The sequence below is a fragment of the Cimex lectularius genome, unplaced genomic scaffold, assembly GCF_000648675.2.
Source record: "Cimex lectularius strain Harlan isolate CLEC.00 unplaced genomic scaffold, Clec_2.1 scaffold11, whole genome shotgun sequence".
Classification (NCBI taxonomy): domain Eukaryota; kingdom Metazoa; phylum Arthropoda; class Insecta; order Hemiptera; family Cimicidae; genus Cimex; species Cimex lectularius.
Window position 1 is genome coordinate 1,405,092 of NW_019392673.1, and position 21,094 is coordinate 1,426,185.

The following is a 21,094-nucleotide window of genomic DNA, read 5'->3' on the forward strand; positions in this document are numbered from 1 at the left end:
TCCTACGAAAATGGGCCTTATTGACCTTTGCGGCGTGAAGTCAATAGCAGACAGACCTCAGAGGTATCAATGGAGGGGTTTCCTACAAGTGCCGGCAGGAAGAGCTGATCTAGATAGGTTGCGAATCAAGCGATAACAATGATAGGACAGCTTGGAGTGAAATGTTTTGCGACGGGACCTACGGTATATTTAAATCGTAGTGGATGGTCTAACTGGGACATCAAACGTTTGTGATGTTCGGTCAAAGATAGTTTCCGGACACTTTTAAGTATCAAGTGAACAAATACTATAAAACAACTAGTGCACATATTACGCACGATCGTCTTTTTTGTTTTAATAAATGAGGATCATGTTTCAAGTCCTAACGTGGCTTTTTGAAAGGTAAAACAAGAGACACGGCACTTTTTGGCCCGACAAACTATATGCAGAGATTATGTAGTTAAGACGTTCTTAAATTTATCCAAAGGAGGTGTATGTCCTTGCGCTCAAATCATTTGAGTCATATCTCCAGGAAAGCGATGACTCCGCGCATCAGTCCTCATTAAGGATGATAATACAGGAATGCCTCGAGGGAGCATACCAGGCCCACTATTTCGGCTCTATGTTAACGACCTGCCCCCCTCCCTTAGTACCGCCGATTTCTTCATAACTAACAACACTGATGACTTCAACTTTGTCGTTCGAGCTCATCCTCTCAAAGTTAGGGTTCTACGAAATAAGAAAAGATTGAAGATTGCAAAAAGAACAGGATCATTGTTTTAAGGATTTACTTATAATCGGCCTATGAGCCTGTCAAGGTTAAGGTCATTGGGGAGTAAAGTAATGGAGCTATCCTGATTCCTTGAGGGGATGCAGGCTAAAATCGGATAAACAGAAGAAGAAGAGGTGCCTTGGAAATATCTTTTTGAGAGAGTTTGCATCCATAACTAACCCTCGTTGCATACCCGATCAAATGCGTGGGATATGCTAAGAAAAGTCCCCAAATAGTGGATAGTAAACATATCGTGAAACTATTTTAAAGCATCCTTCATTCCTAAGAGACTATTTATTTAAAAAAAAATTAAATCCAGTGATTTTTTAAGAATAAACAGTTTATTAAGCTACAGAACGTGTCTCTGTTCATGGCCTAGTTGTACTTGAGAAAAGTGTCTTCCGTAAGATACACAACTATGTAAAAAGGTCCCAAGCTCTAAAACTTCCTGCTCCGCCGGACGTCCGCTTTAAAAAACTTTACGGCCCGGCTAAGTTGAACAAAGGCGAGGAAATCTAAGCGGAGGAAAGGAGAATATTTGAGTAAAATTAATTAGCAGAAGTAAAAAGAGGAGGGGACCAGGGGGAACAAAGGTAGCGGATTGATTGGAGAGTTGTTAGCAAGGTTATAACTTGCTTTCTCAGTGTAGGGAACAGGCCCTAATGGCAACCCTTCTCTTTCCCTTTCTCGGAGAAGGGAAGAAGCAGCCCTTCCTCCGACCTTCTAACTGCTAACCCTTTTAATTTACTGCTTTCTCCACACAGTGCCGATGGCAAAGGACTGACATGAAACGCCGGGTTTAAGAGGATATGTTAATTTATTTAAATTTAATACGGAGATTCCCTTTATCTTGGTTATCTTTTTATTACAATATTATAATAACACAGTTACTTACATGAAACATAATTTTTATGACTTTCGGCAAAACATTTTCTGAAATATCCGTAGGTTTATCGCAAACATTCATTTTTAGTCATTAATTTTTATCATTTTATTATTATTTTGCGCTTACAATATTGTAATTTCTAGTCAGTATTTTAAATCATTAAATAAAAATTAGTTTGACATACCGATTTGTCGAAGTGTTCATAAGCCGTGTACCAATAATTAACACATTACACTGGATGAGTGCTGGGAATGAAAAGTAATCTTCTTCCTTCCTAGAATTTCTGTCAGATACGATCAGCTCGCAGGTGCAGGTGTGGAAAAAAGCTGTGGAACCCCGGGGAGGGTTGGAAATAACACTTCCCTCCGGCGCCTTACATGGCAAGCAATCCTCTAACAGGGCAATAACTGTTCTGATGAATATTTCAACCCCAATCCCGGTGTTGTCGGCATATTCATTCAATCTTTTTCCTAATTCAACAGGGAGATTCAACCGGCAACCAAAAAATTCGAGTATTTTTGCCAAAGCATATGTACTGAATTTCGCTAAAATTCGCGGTCGTTCCATACATGGAGGAATAGATCATCAAATTCAAACTGTTCTGAATTGGACGTGGATCTAAATGCAAAGCAGCTTGAACTTGTAACTAACCATTGATTGATGAAAGCTGGGCCGATGGAATAAACAGAGCTGCGATTGGCGGTGTCCCTGAGATCAGCATCTGGCGTATATTCGGCCGATCCGTTGGCCATAGCTCGTCCCAAATCCGTCACCTCCCCTCCCCCATCTGAAAATAAGTAAAACTACATAAAAATCGAGGCACACATTACTAGGCACATATTTCCTATTACTTTACATAGTGTTGTTTTTATTGATTGTCAAAATAACTCAAAAAATATGACTGCTTTTTGACATGTAGATTTTTGTGGTGGTAGTAGGTAGATGACACTATTAGATACGTGCCCGAGCGTTCATTTAAATAGGCCCTTGGAGCCGAGACAAAATTAGATAAATAAGTAGTTTAGACAGTTTTAAAAAATATGATATTCTACCTTTGTACATCATAATTTCAATTCCATTACGGTTCGTGGTTCGATTGACCAATTAACATTTTTCAATTAATTAATATTTATGAAAGGTATTGGTTGAGATATAAAAATGGTAGAAAGGAGGGAAAATTCGAGGGTTGAGGTTGAGATGGGAAGTTAGTGTCCAAGTGGATCGAGGACACGACAGCTCAACTGGTAGAGCAGCGGCGTATCTAGCCGAAGGTCGTGGGTTCGAATCCCGCTCGTGACACTGACTTTTTTATCTCAACCAATACCTTTCGTAAATATTAATTAATAAAAAAATACATTTCCAGGTTATTAAATCGATGGATTCATTTTTATCACGATCATCATGGATTCATCATAAAATAACATTCACAATGTACAAACAAAAACTTGACACTCGTTTTTTGTTGTTTATTTCGGACTGTATATATATTTATCATTATATTAATTACAGCATTCTTATTTTAAAGTAAATCAAATTAAACGCGATCAGAAATTTACGCGTTATAATAAATTTCAATTAATTAAGGTTTTTAGTTGAGATAAAACGTCAGTGTCACTAGCGGGATTCGAACCCACGATCTTCGGCTAGATACGCCGCTGTTCTACCACTTGAGCTGTCGTGACCTCGATGCACTCGGACACTCACTTTCCATCTCAACCCCACCTTTTGAATTTTCCTTCCTTTTTGCCATTTTTCAAATGTCGTGTGACAACACAATATCCTCTTAAAAAAGTGGTACTGTTCAGGGAGGGAAATTCAAAAGGTGGGGTTGAGATGGGAAGTTAGTGCCCGAGTGGATCGAAGTTACGATAGCTCAAGTGGTAGAGTAGAGGCGTATCTAGCGGAAAATCGTGGGTTCGAATCCCGCTCGTGCCACTGACTTTTTTTATCTCAACTAAAAACCTTAATTAATTGTAAAATATTAATTGGTCAAGTGGACCACGAAATTGGTGAATTTAATGTAGTTATAATAAATGTTATTTAATTACGACGGTTTAAAAGAAAATTCACCAAAACAACGGAAAATAATTTTATGATAGATTAAAATTGAACCAACAATTTATGACCTTGTTTTGCTGTTAATAACTGACTAATAACTAACCTCGCTGAAGGGGGTCACCTGTTTCGATTCTTGAAGGAAACTTGGCTGTTGTATTGTAATAATTAATAGTAGTTTTGTATATCTAGCTTGTGTTAAGAGTGGATGTATTTATTAGCTCGACTGTATGATGTGAGAGGGTCGATGTCGTAATGTCAGTACCCAATTAGGTTAAATGCATACTACGTGTAATGGGCGATGGAGGAATAACGAGTATTCCGATATGATACTTGAATGTATGATATGTGAATAGGAGTGAATGAATTTAAGAATGAACGTGAGTATGAATGGAGTTGGAAGTGCATGCTGAATTGAACTAGCTGTTGACAGGAGACCGGCCTCGGTGGCTGAACGGATAAGAATAAGATCTGCCCCCGGAGTGCACACCGGGGTGGGTGATAGTCGAGTCTGCCGGCAGTTTTATATAAATAGTAAAAGCTGGAATTGTCAGTGAACTTCAAAAAACGAATAGAGTCAATAGAAACAGAATCCTATTCTTCAACAAGAGCGGTTTGAAACTGTTCAACTCTTGCTATCATGCATGAAAACGTAGTTGTCCCCATACCGACCGAATGGGACTACAGCTTCCAGAAGAACATCTTCAATGTACTTTAGTGCAGTCAAAGATCCGTTCTGTATAATAATCAGTTCGGTACGAGCATGGCTGTTGATTTCACCCCATTCCATAACTGTCTTCGAAAAGGCTGTGACTCATGTATGGCACATTAAGCAAAGCGTCCCGATCGTCTCCATGACACAAGACAAACTGGTAGTCATCTGTAAATAGAACAGCCCCCCCCCCGAATTTCCAAAGTGTCCAATTGAGATGCACATTTGCAAATAGTCGCCTTTCTACTCCAAATTGAGAACCTGATGCGGGACATCCAGAAACCAGGCTATTCCTACGAAGCCGTCTGATGACTGTTTTAAACCTCACCCTTAAGTTTCGGTTAGTTTGGAGTTGACTACCTATCATGGACGTCGTTAAATGACAGTTCCGTAGTGCGGTAAGAGAAATAAAACGAACGTGTCTAACCGTCGTACATCGCGGTCGACCACAACTCATCGATCGAGACTTGCGGTGCCCTAAACCGCAGTAGACCATCGGCACACCCACGACTTGGGCTTTGTAAGGGATCCTATCCTTGATCAAAGCATCTGCCCTGGCAAGATATTCTCGAATTAAACCATACTTTTAATAAAAAAAATCACTAAAAATTATTGTTTCATGAAAGAAAATAGTTTAAAAAACCAATTAACCCACTGCACCATTTGGCTCTGGGAAGGATGAAATTGCACTGATTTCCTGTATTTTTAATCTACAAAGTATTAAAGGGATTAGTAACCCTGTATAAAGATAAACAACAAGTTATTAATGCTGTATTTACGTTTTAAGTCAACTATTAATCTTTATACCTAGTTTTTATGGAAAATAAACAAACAAGTGTCCGATTTTTTGTCATTCAATGCATATAGTTACAGTAACCATTTTAACATTGTAGTAAGATTTCACGAAACTAAAGCCGAATTCTTCTAAATATTACGTTTTAAATTAATTAATATTTATGAAAAGAATTGGTTGAGATAAAAAACGTCAGCCTCACGAGCGGGATTCGAACCCACGACCTTCGGCTAAGTACGCCGCTACTCTACCACCTGAGCTATCGTGACTTCGATCCACTCGGAACCAACTTCCCATCTCAACCTCACCTCTCGAATTTTCCCTCCTTTTTGCCTTTTTTCAAATTCATTTTTTTTAACAACGTCCGTTCGCCGGACGTTTTTGAAAAGAAAAATAACATATGAATAAAATAAAATAAATATAAAAATGAATAATACATTCTAAAGAATGTAGAGAGAAATAATTATTTTATAAAATAATGCGTGCCTGCTTTATTGAATACCTCGTTTATTCTTGTGTACGCCTATTTTATTATTATTACTAAAATAATAATTATTCTCGAGTGAAATTTTTACTTAGGAGTGTTTTATTTATGCTTAATTTCGCATCATCGTTATAAAGGTCGAAAATATCAAATAAAAGAACCCATAGAAAAGAATTGTGAAAATTGTACGTTAAAAAATTTGAACATTGCACTAAAAGCTTCCTACCTAATATGTTGTCGAGAAAAATATCTTTCCGTTTTCCGAACGTCGTTGAAAAGAAAAATAACACAAATGAAATAATTCTAAAGAATGTAGAGAGAAATAATTATTTTGTCAAATAATACGTGCCTGTTTTATGTAATACCACGTTTATTGTTGTAAACCCTTATTTCATAATTATTAAGAAAATAATTATTCTCTAAACCCGCAAAAGGGGTGAAATTTTTACTTAGAAGTGTTTAATTTACGCTTAATTTTGCATCATCTATGTCAAGATCAAAAGAATCCAATTTTAAAAAAACCATGGATTAAATCTTGAGAAAATTGAATAATAAAAAAATTTAACAATGCCCTAATAGCTTCACACCCGATATGTTCTCTAGAAAAACGGAATATCTTTCCGTTTGCCGGACGTCGTCGCAAAGAAAAGTAACATAAATGAAATAATACGTTCTGAACAATTCATTAGATTTCGTGGTCCGATTGACCAAATAACATCTTTCAATTAATTAATCTTTAATTAAGGTACGGGTTGAGATAAAAAATCAGTGTCACGAGCGGGATTCGAACCCACGACGTTCGACTAAATACGCCGTTGCTCGACCACTTGAGCTATCGTGACGTCGATCCATTCGGACACCAACTCACCATCTCAACCCCACCTTTTTTTTAATTTTCCATCCTTTTTGCCATTTTTGAAAAGTCGTGTAATCTATTTGATTCTCGGTTACAAACGAAATAGTCACGGAGAGCTTTAGTGAAGATATACTTCATTTAACATATTAAATTGATTAGAATTCGTGGTTCGATTGACCTAATAAAATCTTTCAATTAATTAATTGAAAACTTTTGAAAAATGGCAAAAGGATTGGAAAATTCCAAAAAAGGCAGGGTTGAGATGGGAAGTTGGTGTTCGAGTGGATCGAAGTCACGATAGCTCAAGTGGTAGAGCAGCGGCGTATTTAACCGAAGGTCGTGGGTTCGAATCCCGCTCGTGTCACTGACTTTTTTCTCTCAACCAATACCTTACTTAAATATTAATTAATTCTAAACAATATATAGAGAGATAAGTATTTTATAAAACAATACGTGCATGTTTTATTTAATACCAAGTTTATTCTTTTAAACGCTAATTTTATTTGTCCATGACTGGGCAGTATTTCATGGATCTTTTATTATTATTGAAATAATCATTATTTTCTACACTCATAAAGAGGTGATGTTTTTACTTAAATGCATTTAATTTATGCTTATTGTTGCAACATCTTTGTCTAGATCAAAAATATCAAATCTAAAAAATCACTGAATAAATCTTGTGAAAATTTTATATTAAACAATATGAACATGCACTAAAAGCTTCTGACCAATATGTTCTCCTGAAAAATTGAATGTTTAACTATTATAATTGCTGTATCTAATTCAAAGCTTCGACCAGTGTAATTTAAATATAATAAATCTTTTATTACACGTTTCTCCTCAAAGTCAAACCTTCTGGTTAAACTTTTTTGCATTTTGTTTTACGAAGGGCTGTGATTAAGAGAGGGCACAGAAAGTAATTGGCCCTGGGGCTCATTTGTATGTGCTGGGTCAACTGCTGGCGATGGTTCCCGGACACTATTCCGGCTATCCATTCAAATTCATCCACCTTAACGAGGCTCTCTTCTCACAATCCTTCCGAGAAATTTTTTTTCATTTTTTGCAATCAATTTAGAACTTCGTGACATTTATTTACAGTTGGACGGATGAACGTAATTAAGACGACTATAAAGCCGGAAGGGGTTAAACTTAAACTCTCACGTTAAATTATACTTAATAGGCAAACTATTAACAATGTTTCTTGTCATTTGTTTTTCCAATATGAATACTGGTACGGGGCGTCGGTGGCCGGAACGGTTTATGTATTGACACGGCGCTCATCACTGTAAGGTAAAGGGCCCGGGTTCGAATCCGGCGGCCCTGCATTCGATTCCGACACAATTACAAATGGGCTTTTTTTCAAAAACACCGGTACCCTGAGGATTTATATGATCTATGCTGTTGTGAACCCACGTTAAAAAATAAATAATGAAATAAATAAGTACTGGTAGAGCAGGATAACTAAAATTGTAACTATACAAAATAATCACAGCATAGCTAAATTTATTTATTAGTAATCATTATTAAAATTTCTTTGTATTTCAAGAATCTGTTGGCATTACCATAGGTACACGTACTCTTATATAAATATGTAAAGGTGGGAGATCATGTAAGATTTCCATCGTGGGACAATAGTCGGCTGGCATATACCACAGGTACACTTACCCTTACATGCAATTACATAAATATCTATGGGTGGTAGATCATGTACTATTTCCATAGTGGGGCAAGCATATATTGTACAAAATGAAAACAACCGTTCTTTCCTCTCATTTCTCGCGCTTTTAATTTGAAAAGTGTCAAAAATATCCAGCGTAAAAGGCTGTGATGTAGTATCAAAGTTATTAGTGGGGAGAGGCACGTTAACATTATAATAATTTAGTGTATGTGTCTGTGTGTGTGTGTGTGTGTGTGTGTGTGTGTGTGTGTGTGTGTGTGTGTGGTGTTTAGTGACCGTTAGTCAATGATTATTCGGAGATCGTGAGATGAGGTCTGGTGTGAAGTAGGTTTAGAAAAACATTTTCTTTATCGTGCCAACGTTCCGATCTTTATTGAGATCATCTTCAGAGCCTGGGATTTATAAACATTATTTAAATTTTACAAATACATGTACGCTGTGAAAAAATGAATTTATACAATGCTAGAAATTTTAGATTAAAAAAATGAATAGTATTGTATAAATTCATTTTATTTATTTCTCTATTTATTTTTTTAATCAATTTCTAGCATTGTATAAATTTATTTTTTCACATCATATAATTCAAACTTTTGTAATCGAACAGGAGCCTTTTCAAAACATCGTATCATTCCAAGGAAATGAAAGTGGTGTGATGTGAGGGTTATAAGCAGGGAGAAGCAATAGTTTAGAGTGACTTTTAATTTCATGAGAAAATCTTCATTGGCTGTATGTTTCAAACTCTTGGAAAAACAAAGCGACTTTTAAAACATTGTTCTATCGAAGGTGTCAGGGATATAAGCAAGTAGCAGTATCATACCAATACACGATAAGTAAAATGTAAGTTTAGGGCTGGACTTTTAATTTCGAGGCAAATCCCTTCTTACTTGAAATTTCACATTTATGTAATTTATAGTGTTTTTTTAAATATTGACCGGAAAAAACCGTGGTGTAGTGTCAGGGTTGTAAGCTTGGAGAGGCAAGGTATCAATATTATAATATAGAGCCACTCTTTTTGTTTCGAGGCAAAAAGGAAAAATTCCTATTTTCTTTTTACTTCAAACACTTGTAGGTTAGAATGTGTCCTTTCAAAAAATTTTACCTTACAAAGAAAAGATCGTATATATATTACGCAGGGTGGGCGACCAAGACCCGAGGGGTTAAATGTCTCGGGGGCAGACTCGTACCCCATTAAAAGATCGTGGTGTGGTGTCAGGGATATAAGCAAGGAGAGGCCTGTCAATATCTTGTAGAGTTTGTACTTACTTTTCTCCTTATGCTGTATTTTGGACTACTCATATGTGACCACGTACCTATCGTTGTGGTGTTCAACAATACAATATTTTACGGTTTATTTCCCACTTTTTGCTGCGTAATCTCAGGCTTAGTTGAATATATTACAGTATCTTTCAATTAAATAAGGTTTTTAGTTGAGATAAAAAAGACAGTGTCACGAGCGGGATTCGAACCCATGAACTTTGGCTAGATACGCCACTCAACCACTTGTCACGATAGCGACTCGATCCACTCGGACCTCCCATCTCAACCCCGCCTTTTGAATTTTCCCTACTTTTTGTCATTTTTCAAATGTCGTGTAATCTATTATCTTCTCGGCAACAAATGGGAAAATTCAAAAGGTGGGGTTGAGTTGGGAAGTTAGTGTCCGAGTGGATCGAAGTCACGATAGCTCAAGTGGTAGAGCAGCGGCGTATCTAGCCGAAGGTCGTGGGTTCGAATCCCGCTCGTGACACTGACTTTTTTATCTCAACTAAAAACTTCAATTAATTGAAAGATATTAATTGGTCAAGCGGATCACGAAAATTAGTGAATATTACAGTGTAGTCATGTTGAGTATATAAATAGTACAGTATATGACTTATTGGCCCTTGAATTCTTGGGAATTTGGTCAAGTATTATACCTAGATATAGTTTTTAATTAAAGTAAAATATTTTTTAATTAGCAGGAACTACCTCTATTACATCCGTCTTAAACTCAGAAGTACTTCCAAATTAAGTGAAAAATGTGAATTGTGTTTGCTGAACCTGCACTGCACTTGGAAGTGTTGCGAATGTTCTTTTGGCCGTTATGCAAATGTTTTAATAATAATAATAATAATAATGTTATTCCGTTTGTCCTATCAATTTTTCAGAATATAAATTTATAATAGATGTAATATTTGAAGATTTTATAATTAACTATACCTTAAGCTTCAACTTTGAATTTGTACCCAGGTCGAAAAAAAAGTTTAAGTTAAGCGGCGTTTAATTATTACGTTTAAAAAGTAAATTATGCATAACTCAGTGTGACGTCTTTATTTTTCATTCAATTACTTTTCCTGAAAGCTCTCAAGACGGACTCTCCCGGCTATCATCAAAGCAATTTTCCATGAATAATCCAAGGTGAACGGATGCCTTTCCCATTGAAAATTGATCCATTTTGGCGGGCAGGGATTACAGAACCGGGCAGGTTTTAGTTTACCTTTTCCCCATTATCGGCCCTCTTTTTGACTGCAATTGACTGTCAAGTGTAGTAGCTTGAGCAAACAGGGCCCGATACCGGACAATAACAAGACAATCCGTCGTCGCACCTCGGTCCCGCTACAGTTCCTGCCCGGATTTGTAATAAAATCGTATTTTTTGTTTACTAAGCAGACGATTAAAAATCATATGTAACTCCAGTTTGAACATCAAGTCATGAGCAGTATAAAATAGGAAGAAAAACTGGAGACAGCAGATCCTCATCGATCGTTCTTACATAAAACGGCAAAAATGTAAATTAAACGTTTCCTTTTTGTTCATCTAAATTCACTAGTTTTCGTGGTCCGCTTGACCAATTAATATATTTCAATTAATTAAGGTTTTTAGTTGAGATAAAGAAGTCAGGGTCACGAGCGGGATTCGAACCCACGACCTTCGGCTATATACGCCGCAACTCCACCACTTGAGCTATCGTGACTTCTATCCACTCTGACACTAACATCCCATCTCAACCCCACCTTTTGAATTTTCCCTCCTTTTTGCCATTTTTTCAATTGTCGTGTGACAACATAATATCCTCTTAAAAAAGTGGTACTGTTCATATCTTCATTCAACGACCAACCACAAAAATTCTCGCTTCATTATCGGTAGGTTCCAAGCTCTATGTTGGAGTGAACCATTAGGGGTGATAATGGTGCAGGTACAAGATTTTGAGTACTGTTGCGTAAGCAATCCGAACTTCACTAGCTAAGCCCCTTGAGGAAACAACAGGATTTTCAATCGATCGATTACGTAGTCGTCAAATTTCATGAAGACGCTGTCTCATTTCAGGTCAGGGTTTATTGAAAAAATCAGTACCTATTAGACGCTGGTGTGCTCATGTAAACATTTGTGCAGCAGGAAAACCCCTATCGATACCTAGTACGGTCCTCGCACTGCGCAGCAAGCGTATTCCGAACGCAAAAACCATACAGGAAATGAATATCGATGTACTCACGGTTGGTGATGGATTGCCGTCTTCCAGGAAATGTAACGAATAATATTGTCCAATAACGAATATTAATTGGGCAAGCGGACCACGAGAACCAGTGAATTTAATAAGTTAAAATAATGTATACCTTCACTAAAGCTTTCCATGGCCATTTCATTTGTCGCGGAGAATCAAAAAGATTACACGACATTTGAAAAATGGCAGAAAGGACGGAAAATTCAAAAGGTGGGATTGAGATGGGAGGTTAGTGTCCGAGTGGATCGAAGTCACGATAGCTCAAGTGGTGGAGTTGCGGTTATTTCTTAGAGTGAAAAATAATTAAAAATTGATGTACAAAAAAACAAAGTAAAAGTAGTAAAACAAAGTGGGTGAATTAATTAATAATCGAAAATAAATTGATTTTGAAATGGTCTGTATATTGATACAGACTACGTACTAGGTACGTATCTCAAACGCCAAACATTTTCTTCTTTTCAACGGTAATTATATTGAAAAGATTAATTAAGGTTTTTATTGAGATAAAAAAGTCAATGTCACGAGCGGGATTCGAACCCACGATCTTCGGCTAGTTACACCGCTACTGTAAAATCTGTGCTATCGTGACCTCGTTCCACTCGGAGTATAACTTCCCATGTCAACCTAAAACCTTTGGAATTTTCCCTCCTTTTTGCCATAGATCGTGGGTTCGAATCCCGCTCGTGACACTGACTTTTTTATCTCAACTAAAAACCTTAATTATTTGAAAGATATTAATTGGTCAAGTGGACCACGAAAACTAGTGAATTTAATAAATTAAAATGAAATATACTTCACTAAAACTCTCCGTGGCAATTTCATTTGTCGCCGAGAATCCATTAGATTACACGACATTGAAAAATGGCAGAAATGAGGGAAAATTCAAAAGGTGGGGTTGAGATGGGAAGTGAGTGTCCGAGTGGATCGAAGTCACGATAGCTCAAGTGGTAGAACAGCGGCGTATCTAGCCGAAGATCGTGGGTTCGACACTGACTCGTGACACTGACTTTTTTATCTCAACTAAAAACTTTAATTGTTTATTCAGTCTCCTATAATACAACCCTGTTTATGACTTTCTTATTCTATGTATCGAAATAATTTGTCTGATCTGTAAGAATCTTTAATACATTCTCGGCTTCAAGGGTCTATTGGTATAAACATTTCTTAACGTGATAATATTTTTCGATCTAATATCACCCCAAAAAAAGTATTGCAACCGTAAGAAAGATTAATTTCTTTATTTTATGATTTGTCAAAAAGGTTTATATTTGTTGCCATTATAATGGATAATATTTTATTTTATACCTGTAATACTAAATTATTTAGTTGTTGTTCAACATGTTCACCAAACGGATAAAATGTAAATTTTCTTTCGCGTCCGTACGTCAAACGGGATCGAAAAAATCCGTTTGAAGGCAATCCGATAAAACGTGGACTGAATCACTACATAAGTGTGCCCGCCGAGAGTTTTACTTTGGCTAACTCCTTTTACTACTTTCGTGCAGCCTTCGGGAAGACGGGATCAACAAACGTCTATCGATTCCAGTATAACTATTTTTAGTAAGTGGAAACATCTGACGGTAAACATTTTACAAATCTTTTCGACGAATTTTAAAACGAATTGTGCCTTTATTATGGTTCTGTTATGGTACCGAGGAACGACGTCATAGCCATTTAATACGACATTTTGTACAGCTCAAAAATTCGACCCCTTGAATATTTCACCTCGTTCGAATGTAAATAAAATATGAAGTAGACAGAAGGAAAAACTCAACTGCGGGTTTACCTAATCTATCTTAACCGGAACGTTCGGAATAAACCAATATTTTCTCATTTATACGTAACTCGGTAAAATATTCAGTAAAAATGCATCTTTTGATGATATATTTATTTCCATACAAAAAATAATACGAATTTGAAAGAAAGTAAAACATTTCCTTCATCAAGCTTATGAAGAATATATCTCCATCTCTTTGAAATTATTTCTAAGGATTTACACGGTTAACAAAAAGTTTAAACATCTATTTGAAAGGAAGAAAGAAAGAGTGAGTTAGAAAGAGAGAGAGAGAAAGAGAGAGAGGGAGAGAGAGAGAGTGATTAAGTAATAAATTTCGTTCACTCTACTAGGCTGAACTTATAAATTAATGGTCGAAGCTTAATTTTGTCTAATGTACGTAGAATCTTTTTGAAAAAATACTTCCTAATTTACAATATTTTTGAATTTAAACATAACATTACATCAGTAAAAATGATTGTTTTATCTTTTATCTTATGATGATAATTTCCATATAAAAAATAATAAGAATTTGAAAGAAAGAAAAATGTTTCCTTCATCAAGCTTACGAGGAATATATCTCCATCTCTTTGAAATTATTTCTAAGTATTTACACGGTTAACAAAAAGTGTAAACATCTATTTGAAAGGAAGAAAGAAAGAACGAAAGAAAGAAAGAGAGTGAGTGNGAGAGAGAGAGAGAGACAGATACGGAAAGAATCTGAGTAGTTGATGTATTAGAATAATAAATAATATATTATACATTTGAAAAAATAGCACAAACATAGTATAAACATAGGAAAAAGAATGAAGAGGACACAGAATGGTGTAAAGAGGAGAGGAGCGGAATGCGAGAGAGAGAGTATGCGCAATAATACACTCTTCTTTCTAATTGGTTAAAATTATAATATTTAAGGCTATCTATCTATAAAATTTTATTTATTTTTAAATTGTTTACTAATACAGAAAATTATTGTAATACTATTAATTCTATTAATAATTATTATATTAGAATAAGGACATAATTGATTATAAGGTAGATAAAGTAGAAGGAATATAACATAAACAAGGGAGAAAGAGAAAAGGGGAATGGAGAGTGAATGAGAGAAAGGGAGACTTAGACAGAAACAGATACGGAAAGAATCTGAGTAGAGGATGTATTAGAATAACAAGTAATATACTACAAATTAGAGAAAATAGTATAAACTAGGAAAAAGAATGAAGAGGAGAAGAATGATGAGAAGAGGAAGGGAGGAAATGCGAGAGGGCGGGAGATTGAGAGTGTATTTTTTTTTAATTAATTTATTTTTTTTACGAGAGTTGGCAACAGCAGAGGTTATATCAACCCTCGGGGTGTCGATGTTTAAAAAAAAAACCATTTGTAAGTATGTCGGGTTCGAATGCAGGGCCGCTGGATTCGAACCCGGGACCTTTACCTTACAGTGATGCGCGCCGTGTCAACGCCTAAACCGTTTCGGCCACCGACGCCCCCCAGTGTATGTGTTGCAATACGTTTTTCTTCTTTCTAATTGGTTAAGAATATAATATTTAAGGCTGTATATGTATATATTTGTATTTTTTTCTAGAAACTTTTTATCAATTCAGATTCTATTAGTCCTGATTTTATTTCAAAGCACTTCAAAGAAGTTACTGAAATTTTGATATTTTTTGTCCTAATATTAAACCATATCTAGTTCTGTCTTTTTTGATCATTCCAGTTCGTTTTCCTTAAAACTTGTTTGTTATTCAACTGTACGGAAGATGGGAGCGAAATTGAAATTGTAGAGTGAGTCTTGTGCCAAATTGTGTGTGTTTCTGTGTCTGTGTGTACTTGTTTTATTTATTTTAATCTTAGTATTGACCTATTTTGAAAAAATCTATTCGTCTACAACAAAGAATGAAACACTAAAGCTTTGTTTTACTGCAAACTAAAAGAGAAAACATATTGCCACCATAATAAAAATTGCTATAACAAGAGTAAAAGTAATAATTTAAAATTGTAATATTTTTAATACAAATTTTTTGAAAAAATTTATATTAAAATAACAACATGAATCGAGTTTGTTAAACTTGTTAAATCGTTGTCGTCCCTAAAAGTTTCACCAATGGGACTCCAAAGTTAGTAGATAATTGTCGCGATATTTTCCCCCAATGGTACAAACCAGGGAGCTCATTAAAATATGACGAAGCTGTTCATAAATTACAAAAGGAACAAGTTTTAAATATTAATGATCGCATGGAAATTGATAAACTGCACATTTTCACCAATTGCAATTTGGACCAAAACGATAATTGATTACCATGACTTTTTAACATATTGTTAGTTATCTTCTCATTTTTAAACATTTCAATGAAGCTGTGTATTTGGATGAAGACAAAATAAGGAATTACAAAAAATAAAATGAATAGTTAACACCTACTGTTCTCATGCATCTACTGCCATAGATTCTGGGTTCGAATCCCGCTCGTGACACTTTTTTATCTCAACTAAAAACCTTAATTATTGAAAGATATTAATTGGTCAAGCGGATCACGAAAACTAGGGAATTAAATAAATAAAACAAAATTCTTCTGCACCGACCTGTGCATCTATTTAGAAATTTGATTGTTTCAATTAAAATAACATTTTTGAAAACGATTGAAAAGTACAGTAATCCTTTTATGACTGTGTTTCTTCTCAAAATTTTAGATTGTATTCTCTCCGTTTAAACGGAACTTTTATAGCGTCTAATAAAGTATTTCAAGAATTGAGGCTGTAGGTTTGAACTTTCGCAGATTGTGCAAAAATAGACAGTTATAAAAAGTATCGTAGAGATAAAAAATGAAAGCTGTAGTGTAAGTATCACACATGTGCTCAAGGGATAAAGGGAAAAAGAAAGAAAAGAGCGAACCTGGTAGGTGGAACATGAAGAAATGGTAGTAATTGTTCTTGACATAAAAAATCAAAAAAGATAAGTAACTCTTCAATTTTTCATTCTGGAATGAAATAATTATTAAACCGTTAAGAACAGTAAGAGGAAAAAACGTAAATACTTTGAATAATTGGTCTCGGTTTCATTTTTTTGCTAAGCAAATCATAATTACATTATGTAATTATTTTTTATTTCTCTGTTTGCAAGATAAGCGCTTTATTATTTGCGCTTTTTCCAATAGTGTTCTACGATAATAGTCTATACTAATAGCTATGTATGCTGATGACATAGCAATATACTGTTCATCGTAGAGGGTAAGTGCTATTATTAACAAATTGAACCGAAACCTCCATAGGATCGTTAGGTTTTGCCACAGATGGAAACTCAGGTTAAACACAACAAAAACTGAGGCAATTCTATTCACAAAACGACATCCTATACATAGGGAATTTATAAGAATCGGTGACTCAAATGTTCCTTGGCGCAATAGTGTCCAATACCTTGGTTTACACCTCGATAGCAAGCTTAACTTTGGTACCAACACTTGTAAAAAGGTTGATAAAGGGAAGTGTGCTATCAAAGCTCTGTTCCCTTTAATGTGTAGAGAATCTGGGATGAGCCCCCAAAATAAACGCATTATATATAAAACCATAACCAGGCTGTTATACGCCTGTCAGGTATGGAACTACACAAGCAACACCAATATAAAGTGCCTACAAACAATTCAAAATAAATTTTTAAGGTTAATTACATCCTCTAAAAGAAGTGTTCGTATAAATTATATGCACGAAATTTTAAACATCCCATACATTAAGGATGATATCAAAAGGATAACTAGCTCGTTTTATGAACGTAGCGCTGAGAGTATAAATATGACAGTAAAGAATGTAGGAAACTATAACCTCAAACAAAAATTAGAAACACACTTGAAATAACAAATAATTCACTGTGATATTATTTATTAAATTGTTAATTTTACTGTTTATATATGTATTTATTTATTTACCAAATTAGTAAATGTCAGACTATGTATTGTACAAGTCTATTCAATGATTTTAACTCATAATAATTAGTAATTATTTATTAACTCATTTATGAAATTAGCTAATATTAAAGAAATGTGTTGTTTATCAAACTTATCTATTGTACATATGTAGTCACTAACTTATGATTTATAATTTATAATATATGTAATTATTTGTAACTTCCCTATTTATTAGTGTTTTCTTCCTGCAAGTGGTTTTTAGTATAATTTCCACCACTGTTCTTATTTCTCTAGGCCAAATCAACAAATATTGTAAATATACTTAAGCCCTCTGCCACAAGGATGTATATTGTCTTAGACATTTCCCCTTGTAGTCACTTTGTACAAAATGTATGTAAAAGTAAAATTATCTGAGTGTGTGACGTCTGGAGAGTAAAAGTAAGTTATTAGCGCGAATGGAGTGGGTTCAACCCCGCCCCGAGGAATATCGAGTACTCTGGGGGAGTGAATAGACTTCTATGTTTGTGGCGATATATATGTTATGTATTGTATGTTGTGTATCTATTCTTAAGTTGACAACCTGAGATACTAACAAGAGGCTAGCTTTTTAAAATAACGACGTAATATACAAGTAAAAGCAGAGAGTCAGTAACCAGATCGAGATGCTCAAATGGCTGCAGTTCAATACAAAAGACAGGAAAGAGAATGAATACATGCGGAGGGCCGGCGATGACCTCAGCTGTTTGTCGGCCCATAAACCTTCCACTTTCTATATAAGTAAAATTACCTAATAAATAGACTCAAACTCAAACTAAAACAAAAAAAAAACAAAAAAAAACGATAATACTCCTGCTCTATATCAAAAAATGGGACATGTAGTAGAAGTAGTAGATATAGTTTCAGGGTGTGGTATACTGCGCCTTTTAAGAGGTATTGTATCCCCCGTGCTCTGCCTAAAGCACATTGGTGTGTCCTATTTCATCAAAATAGGCCCGGTATCAATGGTTGAAGCTCTTCTATGGTCACATTATGCATCCCAAAACATTGTATTTGTATTGTATAGCTCCGCAGTTTGTTAGTAGATGTGTTGGTGTCTCTTCTGCTTCATTGCAGAATCTGCATGTGCCATTTTAGATTATTCCCATCTTCTTTAAGTATCCGTTTAACTTGCAGTGTCCTGTCAGGATTCCTATTAGGATTCGCAGTTTATTCCTGCTTCCCTTGACACATTCTGTAATTTCTTTTCTTCCGAAATTGGTTAGAAGATTCTCGGATTATCTGTGTCCAATGAGTGAATTCCATAGTTCCCTCATTTTCTTTTTGTCGTTCTGTCTGAGATATTCGTTAATAGTGTGGGTTCCTATGCCAAGAAGGGTCCTGTCAGCGGTGCAGCAGCTCCTTGCCTTGCAAGGATGTCCGCATTCTCGTTGCCTTCTACTTCCATGTGTCCTGGGACCCAGCAGAGAATGATTTTATTCTGTATACCTAATATGTTTAGTTTGGTTTTGCAGTTCAGCACCATTCTTGAACTAATGATATTTGAGCTTAGTGCTTTGATGGCTGCTTGGCTATCAGACATGATAGCTATATTCTTGTTATTGTACCCTTCACTTAGGTTGAGTTGGGTACATCTTTCGATTGCATGAATTTCAGCTTGGAAGATACTGGTGTATTTTCCCATGGGTTCTGAGTATTTGGTTCCAGGTCCATATACTCCTGCCCCTGTACCTTCTTGTGTTCTAGATCCATCTGTGTACCAAAGGATGGTGCCATTTTTGAAAGAGTTGTTTCCCTCCTGTTCCCATTCTTTTTTGGTACCTAGTTTTTTATTCGAAAGTTTTGGTTGAATTCAAACATCCTGTTCATGTCGTCTCTTGCAGCTTGGTCTTTCCATAGTTTGTTGCTATCTCTCCATTTTAGTTTTATTCCTGTTGGAGGTTTCTCATTGGTAAAATTAATGATGGTTTTCTGCGCTGTCCTTATTACCATGGGTGTAGGGCGGATTAATCCCAGTACTTTTTTCATGCTAATTGTAGGACATGTTCTCATTGCTCCCGTTATGCAGATGCATGCAAGTCTCTGTATTTTTGTGATTTCTATTCTTTTAGTTACTTCTGCTTTATCAGCCCAGGCTATAGCTCCGTATGTAAGTAAAGGTCTTCCTATCATGGTGTACATCCATAGCAGGGTTTCCGGTCTGCATCCCCAGTTCCTTCCTGCTATTCTTCTACACACCATGAAAGCTCGCGTCGCCTTCGAAAATGTGACATATAGATATTTCCTTTCCAACGAATATGAAATTTCTAAGTAAAATTCAATTGTAATCTAGTATTTAAGTAAAAGGTGTTCACTAATAGATATTTGTACCATTGAAGCATAGATGCTTAAATTTATGAAATATGCACTCGGCTCAAGTGTATTTAATAAAAAGATAATTGCGAAACTCGCTGGAAAAGAATGTCTCGGTTTCGGCCCAAACGTCTTTGTATCGCCTTTGTCCCTTTATATCAGAAGGCTGGGTATTCAACGGTTCATCTTCCAGGAGAAGCGACGGAAGTTCTCTTCTTCCCCCGGGGAGCATTCATGCCATAGACACCACCGGATCCGCTCGAATTCACCCCGAGAAAGCTGTTCAGCCCTTTCCATTATTTGGCTAATTAAATTTTGGTTTATTGGCCGAGAGGGAGGGTTATTGAATTCGTGAGATGGGGTGTCGATCCGAATGCCTTTTATCACGATTTAACAGGCAGCTTTATCAGAATAAAAAGCGAAATATTTCTATCCTTAGTAAAGGATTCAGCGGAAAAAAAACCAATTCGTCGTTCAATTGGGCTATCTATTTAATTCACAAATGATACATTCTTTTCTAGACAAAATCCATTTGGATAAACAGACTATAATTCTTTTTGAAAGAGATTGATATGCTAAACCTTCATGATAGTTCTACCGTCACGGTTTAGCATACTTTTACTTCCTTATGTTCACTGACTTATTTTTTATATTATAATTTTTATAATCACTTGAATTTTTTAAAGGCAATCTTTTTCATTTATAATTTGTGGTTAATTCTAACAAAAAAATTAATTTAAAAAAATGTTCAAACCACAAGGAAAAGTTTCAAAAAACACAATTAATTATTTTTCATTTAATCTTTTAACATCAGTACAATACTTTGATTGAGTCTAAAATTTCTAGCATTGTATAAATTCACTTGTATAATTTAAACAATGTTTGCAAATCCAAGGCCCTCAAGATAATCTCAATAAAGATCGAAACGAGAGAGAGAAAGTGAGTATGTTAGTGGGAGTGGGAAAGGGGAGAGAGAGAGAGAGAGAGAGAGAGAGAGAGAGAGAGGAGAGAAAGTGGGAGTGGGAAGTGGGAAAGGGAGAGAGAGTGGGAGCGGAGAGAGAGAGCGAGAAGAAGAAAATGAGAAAGGAGAATGGGAGAATTTAACAATTTACACAGAGTTTCCACAAACGAATAAGCCATTCCTTTAAGAGAGGGCACTAGGGCTCATTACCACCTGAACTTATTTTTGTGGTACAAACTCTTGTTTACCAAAAAATCGTAAAATGAGTACCGAAGTTTTCATATATTTGTTTGAATTTGTGAATGACTGTTTAATGTGTAACCACTCTGTGATTATAAATGTCGGGTGATTATTGACCGTTAGTCAAAGATTATTCAGAAATCGTGAGATGCGGTCTGGTTTGCTCACTAAACTGCAG

General features: G+C 35.6%; 1 protein-coding gene across 2 annotated transcripts in view; it reads right to left on the minus strand.

Moving 5' to 3' along the window:
- The window catches only part of LOC106669459 (muscarinic acetylcholine receptor M3), a 350,439-nt gene that overhangs the window by 211,529 nt on the left and 117,816 nt on the right, over nt 1-21,094 (minus strand). For both annotated transcript variants that reach the window (XM_024225353.1, XM_014398956.2), the window contains exon 2: nt 2,289-2,424. In XM_024225353.1, the coding sequence (XP_024081121.1) occupies nt 2,289-2,389 (101 nt within the window). In that variant the 5' untranslated portion in view covers nt 2,390-2,424. The remainder of the gene's footprint in view (nt 1-2,288; nt 2,425-21,094) is intronic.